General features: G+C 34.8%; 1 protein-coding gene across 2 annotated transcripts in view; it reads left to right on the top strand.

Annotated features, from left to right (window-relative positions):
- Positions 1-4,336: 4,336 nt before the first annotated feature.
- Positions 4,337-7,674, top strand: part of LOC106470490 (high affinity copper uptake protein 1-like) — a 6,630-nt gene continuing 3,292 nt past the window's right edge. Inside the window, exons 1-3 of one of the 2 annotated variants that reach the window (XM_013931052.2) lie at positions 4,337-4,393; positions 5,044-5,153; positions 7,503-7,569. In XM_013931052.2, the coding sequence (XP_013786506.1) occupies positions 5,112-5,153; positions 7,503-7,569 (109 nt within the window). In that variant the 5' untranslated portion in view covers positions 4,337-4,393; positions 5,044-5,111. Of the gene's footprint in view, positions 4,394-4,477; positions 4,651-5,043; positions 5,154-7,502; positions 7,570-7,674 lie in introns of those variants that run through there. The other variant, XM_022399106.1, reaches the window with a different exon arrangement.

Genomic DNA, 7,674 nt, shown 5'->3' with positions numbered 1-7,674 from the left:
GTTTGTGCCCTGCTTGGGAGAAGGTGTCTAGTCTAAGCCCTGTGACAAAGCACAATTGGGTGCAATGGGACAAGTTGAAGCTTGAAAATGGTATTCTTGTCCGGAGATGGGAAACTACAGATGGGAAAGCGACGACCTGGCAAACAGTTATACCGAGGAAGTTTCAGGAAGTTGTGCTGCGTCGATCCCATGATAATTTAATAGGAGGACATCTCGGAATCAAGAAGACATTGAGTCACCTACGACAAAGAATTTACTGGATAGGTATGAAGCGAGATGTGGAGAATGGTGCAGGACATGTAGTGGAAAAGGGGGACCCAAGCATAAGGGATGCCCGCCTTATGAAGAGTTGCCTGAGAATGTGTCAGAGTTTGTGAAAGTGTTATCGGAAAGGATGGATGATATTCACCATCAAGTGCGCTCAAACTTGAAAACGTCTGCTGATTCGATGAAGTTAACTTATGATAAGAGATATACTGAAGTCAGCTTTGTACCAGGAGACAAGGTATGGTTGTATAATCCCAGGAAGACCAAAGGGAAGTCTCCTAAGTTGTCTTCTCCATGGGAAGGCCCATATGACATAGTGGATCGTCTCTCAGACGTAACTTTCCGGATAAAATGAGGTCGGCGAGGTAAGCCAAAAGTGGTGCATGCCAACAGGCTTTGGCGTTACCACGGTCCAGGACATTTCAGTTGGGACGAAATGGACAACAGAACAAAAGATGCTGCTGAAGACGTGCCACCTGAAGATGCCACCATCAAAGAAGAAAGTCTACTCAGTTTTGAGAAGGGAAAGGATGAAGCTCTTGATGAAGCTACTACCACTGATGTGACTGTTATCGATGATAGGACATTTACTGATGAAGCAGATGAACCCCACATGAAGCAGAAGCCAACGAGACGGAGACCAGTACGGAAGAAGATACGTCCCGTAAAATGAAGAGACTTTGTTGAATTGTAATTTTGTGTTTGTAATTCTGTACAGTTAATTAAGTTATTGTTATTGGTTTATTGTATGTGGTTATTGTTCGGGACGAACAATATTAAGGAGGGGGCAGTGTTGCGTCATCGAGATCATTTGATTCTCACGCCCTCTACTTTCTAGAACTATACTGTACTTTGGCGAATGCTCTAGTATTTACTAGATACAGGGTAGACTGGTATATAAAAGAGGGTGACAACGTGACGGGGATGTAATGTGTGTGTAGATAGTGAGTAATTGAACTGCAGTCACAGGGTATTGTTAAAGTTAACGTTCGTTCGTTATAGTGTTTGTTTTAGCGCGAATATTGAAATTAAGTGTATCGTAAGGTTATATTCGGAAAGAATAAACCAGTTTTATTAAGTAAAGACTTGTGTCGTTAAAGTTTCGTCGGAACGAAGTTACGGAAAATCAATTAACAAACGGAGACGTAACAAGACGTTTAGACGATATTTAGATGCCTGTTGAGTTACTGTTTAGATCGGTTTTGGATATCTGCTATTAAGGAACACCTAAAAGACCCAGAAACTCTAGCTCTTTGGAATAATTCACTTTGCATTTTCAGGAGCAGAAAAGATGAGGGTTTGAATGATGTGTTGATACCTACTGACGAAATGATTAGACGACGTATCTGTAACCTATTCAAGTCCTTAAATTATTTATTTGTAGGTAGAGGGCGTGTGTCACAATTTGTAACAAAAATGTTGAGTTACAACTATTATCACAAACAATCAAATTTTATGGTGACAAATTATGGGCAATGATAAAACACTTCATGATTAGTCGAAAAAGATCTTGGCAACTAACTATTGTACAGCAGTAGCTGCTTTTTCATGGTTAAGTATGTATAACCTTGAACGGTGTGAACTGTAACAACAAGGGGAGTGGATGTTGATAAGCCAGTTTCTCACGTGCCAAACAAAGATAAAACAGTTTTAGTTATGGTAACCAAGTTCACTTTTCCAACACACGAAATATAATAATACACCGAAAATTTTAACCACAAAAAATTACTTAACATTGGATGCAAGGTAGTTTTGACTACAATTTCTCATTTTTGGACGCAATTTACTTTCACAAGGTCTAAACTTCGACAGGGTTGCAAGTTAATGATTTATTTATATTTAGAAACGAACGGTTTTCAATCACAACTTGAACCATTTTTTGGAAACAGAAGTTCTTCAATACAAAGTCTCTAATAATTACTGACAAAATGGCGTGCTTTAGGGAACAGCAGTGAACATACAAAATGAATTAAGGCTTTTAACCTGACTTGTTTAACTCCTAGAGTGAGAAAATCCTGAGGATGATTGAGGATTTACAAGGACTGATCATTGAACAACTTGTGTTATGCTGATAACACAGTTTTAATAGCTGATTTAGAAGAAAAGCTGTCAAAAATGTTGAAAGCTTTTTGTGAAAGTGAGAAGAATAGTTAAACTATTAACTATAGGGAAACAGAATGTATGGTAATCACATAGAAGAAGATCATTCCTGTATACATTGTCACCGTAGATAAGGCAGGTGAATAAAGTTAACTACTTGGGAAGCCTGGGTAACGTGAGATGTAATCACGAAATAAAACGGAGAATAGGGATGGTAAAAGACGCATATTTGAAACTGAAAAAGTTAGTGACAAATAGTAAAATTTCTATAGGGGCTAAGTAAGTTTTAGCTTGAGATGATTTTGTGTTAGGACGGATGGTCTTTTAGTTAATGGTCACTAATTATTTCTGACCATATGAAGTGTTTTAGCTTGAGATGATTTTATTTCAGGAAGGATGGTCGTTTAGTAAATGATCAGTAAACATTACTGACCATATGAAGTGTTTTAGCTTGACATGATTCTATTTTAGGAAGGATAGTCCCTTAGTTAGTGATCACTAATTATTACTGACAATATGAAGTATTTCAGCTTGAGATGGTTTTGTGTTAGGAAGGATGGTCCTTTAGTAAATGGTCACTAATTATTTCTGACCATATGAAGTGTTTTAGCTTGAGATGGTTTTGTGTTAGGAAGGATAGTCCTTTAGTAAATGATCACAAATTATTACTGATCATATAAAGTGTTATAGCTTGATGTGATTTTATTTTAGGAAGGATGGTCGTTTAGTAAATGATCAGTAAACATTACTGACCATATGAAGTGTTTTAGCTTGACATGATTCTATTTTAGGAAGGATAGTCCCTTAGTTAGTGATCACTAATTATTACTGACAATATGAAGTATTTCAGCTTGAGATGGTTTTGTGTTAGGAAGGATGGTCCTTTAGTAAATGGTCACTAATTATTACTGACCATAGGAAGTGTTTTAGCTTGATGATTATATTTTATGAAGAATGGTTCTTCAGTAAATGGTAACTAACTATTTCTGACCGTATGGAGTGTTTTAGTTTGACGTGCTTTATGTAAGGAAGGATGGTTCTTTAGTAAATGGTCACTAATTATTACTGAAGTGTTTCAGTTTGAAATGATTCTATTTTAGGAAGGATGGTCCTTTAGTTAGTGCTCGCTAGTTATTACTGACCATATGAAGTGTTTTAGCTTGAGATGATTTTATTTTAAGAAGGATAGTCCTTTAGTAAATGGTTAACAAATATTACTGACCATATGAAGTGTTTTAGCTTGATGATTATATTTTATGGAGGATAGTCCTTTAGTAAATGGTCATTAATTATTACTGATCATATGATGTGTGTTAGCTTGAGATGATCGTCTTTTAGAAAGAGTAATTCTTCAGTACAAAGTCGCTAATTATCATTAACAAGATGGCGGGCTTTAGCTGGTGTAATTTTCTTTTTTGGAATACCAATACAAAGTCACTAATTATCATTGACCAAATGAAATGTCTGAGCTTGAGATGATCTTATGGGAAGTTTAGGGAGTCACTAATTGTATTGACCATCTTTCAACTTACAATACAAATTCTGGAATTCAATAGTATAAGATAATAAGCATCCAAATATCAAATTATTCGTGAACATGACCATAATTACAAGTTACATATTAGTTGTGATAGTAGCTCCTAATCAATAATACAGCTTTATAATGGAAACTTGATTAACAGAAACCTTTTATACCTAGCATGACTATCTTATTTCCAAACGCCTTGTTCTGTTCCTCGTGCAATGTTAAAATGTTTCGGATAAGATTATGCATTGTTTTGGAAGTTATAATAAAATATGAAAGTTCGCAGGTTTTGTTCTAAAATCTTTTATCAGAGTAATCCTAAATCCCCAAAGACGACCTTTTGAACCGTTTCTATTACATTGTTATCAGTAAAGTAAACACAACACTGAACCAATCAGAATTTAATCGGCATTGTTAAAGAGAATTAAAAATGTGTTCCAACGTATACTTGTATCTCGTGACTATTCGTCCAGATATCTTCAAGTCGCACCTGTTACCAACGTAAGGGTGTTTTAATATATTTATAATATTATGGTGGTAGTTCTTCCTATGTTAATGGTTTTAAATGAAAAAACTTTTATTAACTTAAACTGTAGCTTTTCGGATGTAGATGTTTCTCGCTTTCTAAGTTAAGTTTGATCCTATCTTACGAGATTTAAGCCTGACCATATTACAACTTTCTGTTACAACAGTAACAGTTATTACTGTGACAAATCACCTGCTATAAAGTTCTGTTACAATAGCGGAGTTTCGTAACGGTTAGTTATTTTTACATTCTCATCTGACCTGATACAAACCTCTGCTACAACATTATAGGTTCGTAATGTTGGTGTTTGATAGTTACATCTTCTCGGAAACTTTGTAACGGATAGTTTTTAGACATATCTCATCTGCTAAGTCCTGTTACAACAGTAAGTTTCGTAACGACTGGTTTTCTCACAGTCATAGCTCACCTGCCAAGCTCTGTTACGCTTCAGAATCCCTGTTGTATTATATAGTGAAACCACTAAACGTTATCTTCATTATACTATAGTCTCACCACGTTATATTATATGTTGACCAGTAAAACTCTCCACATTCTTCTCTAGCATTATATCCTTTAATTCAGCATTTCAGAAGTTCAAAATCAGTATTTTAAATCTGTATTCTAGATTGGGACTCCTGATATAGGAAATCAGAAATCAAAATCAACTTGTCAACACAAGTGTAGCTAACGGTCATGGATCATAAAGGGATGGATGGAATGATGATGATGATGCAGGTATGTACGTTTGTTATAGCAATTGATATAAGTAAATATGACACCTATATGACAAACACACCACAATTAAAATTTATTATTGATTTGTCGATTATTAAACACATATTTGTTAGCTGTAGATCCACACTACTCGTTTCTTTTGTCTGAATTTACCGATTGGCTTAACTCAATATCTTACACTGTGTTTACATGGTGAGCATGTTAAAAACCACTAGTATACTGAGTTTAGTTTTTCGAAATTCTTATTTAATTTGTTTTTAAGTTACCTTTTTTTTTGTTTAGCTACTAGCACAACAGAGAGTTTGTTAAAATAATATCGGAACCAATGGGTGGTTCAGTTATTATTAGAACAGAAAGTTTTTCATATGATATCAGAACCAACAGATGGATCAGTTATTATTAGAACAGACAGTTTGCTAATACGATATCATAACCAACGGATGGTTAAGCTATTATTATAATAGACAGTTTGTTAATATGATATTATAACCAACAGATGGTTCAGTTATTATTAGAACAGACAGTTTGTTAATATGATATTATAACCAACAGATGGTTCAGCTATTATTAGAATAGACAGTTTTTTCGTATGATATCATAACCAAGACAAGTATACATTCGTCTTAGACTGTCTGACCAATTTTCACTATTGCATGTTTTTACTACTGAGAGAATTATTTGTTTAGAGTCATATAGTAACTAATATGTTTCTAATAAAAAAAAGGTCCTGCTGAATTCATTAATGAAAGGAGAATCATTAGTTTTATTAGACGTTGCATTATAATAATAAAAAAATGGAATAAGAAAGGTTGTCCTAAAACATTACTACGTGAGAAACACCAGATAATTCTTTTGTTTATACTTTCAAAATGTAGCACAAATTCTATTGTACATACGTCAAGAATTTTGTGGAACACCTTTTATTTTTCAAAACGATAAAATGTTTTTGTGAAATGCCGAAAACAAACAATTTCAAATGATCTCTTCTGATTACAGGATTGGCTCAATTATTTCACGTTTTGTTTCAAATGGGACTTATTAATTTGATGTTTCACTTCCACCCACACATTCTCTACTGGTTGTAAATTAGGTGACTGCACTGACCAGTTCATTCTCGATACACGATTATCTGGTTTAAATCAGGTGACTGCACTGACCAGTCCATTCTCGATACACGATTATCTGGTTTAAATCAGGTGACTGCACTGACCAGTCTATTTTCGATACATGATTATCTGGTTTAAATCAGGTGACTCTACTGACCAGTCCATTCTCGATACACGATTATTTGGTTTAAATCAGGTAACTGCACTGACCAGACTATTTTCGATACATGATTGTCTGGTTTAAATCAGGTGACTCTACTGACCAGTTCATTCTCGATACACGATTATCTGGTTTAAATCAGGTGACACTACTGACCAGTCCATTTTCGATACATGATCATCTGGTTTAAATCAGGTGACATTACTGACCAGTTCATTCTCGATACATGATTATCTGGTTTAAATCAGGTGACTGCACTGACCAGTCCATTCTTGATACATGATTATCTGGTTTAAAAATCAGGTGACTACTGACCCGTTCATTCTCGATACACGATTATCTTGTTTAAATCATGTGACTGCACTGACCAGTCTATTCTTCAATAAATGATTTTCTGTGTTTAACGATTTTGGCTTGATGGGATGGAGTAGATATTCACCATCTTGAACGAGTTCTCTGTGTGCCATTATTGAAATATTTTGGATGGAACATTATCATTCTGGAATAGACCATCTTGTAACAGTTCTAATAGAAGTGTTCTTGACCCGAGTAGCTTAACGTTCACTGAATCGCTTATAATAAAGTAATCGTCCAAATCCCTTGACAGACGTGGAAGTGATAAACAGTTGCTGAAGTAACACATAATTTAATGTTACTTACATGTTTCCTGGGTTGTTATTGGTACTTTTCTGAAACTTTATTGTTTACTTTTGTCATAATAGACGTTGCTTTTGTTCTTCTTAGTCCGGATGCCTCAGGTAGATTCAAAAAGTCACTTCAGTCGTTAAAAGTTCCATGATAATCTTGTGAAACATTGATTTTTTTTTAGTTCTTATTAGTAATATCGGGATTTAAGTATTTTCTTTTTTATTAGGAACTATACTGAGAAATAGTTTACTCCTGAAACAGTTTATTGCTTTATGTACAAGACGTAAGAGTCTAATGTTCTAGGTATAATTAAGCATCATATATAGTAGATGTGATAAACAGTTGCTGAAGTAACACAGAGTTTAATGTTACTTACATGTTTCTGGGGTTGTTATTGGTACTTTTCTGAAACTTTATTATTTATTTTTGCAACAGATGTATTTTACTACTGATGTTGAAGTGACGATACTGTTCAAAAGATGGCACGTAAAGAACGTAGGTGGTGAGTAAATAACTGTAAGTGACAGGAAACGTGAAGAACGTGGGTGGTGAGTAAATAACTGTAAGTGACAGGAAACGTGAAGAACGTGGGTGGTGAGTAAATAAC

Source organism: Limulus polyphemus, unplaced genomic scaffold, assembly GCF_000517525.1.
Source record: "Limulus polyphemus unplaced genomic scaffold, Limulus_polyphemus-2.1.2 Scaffold4037, whole genome shotgun sequence".
NCBI classification, from domain to species: Eukaryota; Metazoa; Arthropoda; class Merostomata; order Xiphosura; family Limulidae; genus Limulus; species Limulus polyphemus.
The sequence above is the reverse complement of the archived record's forward strand: the minus strand, read 5'-3'. Positions and strand labels throughout refer to the sequence as shown.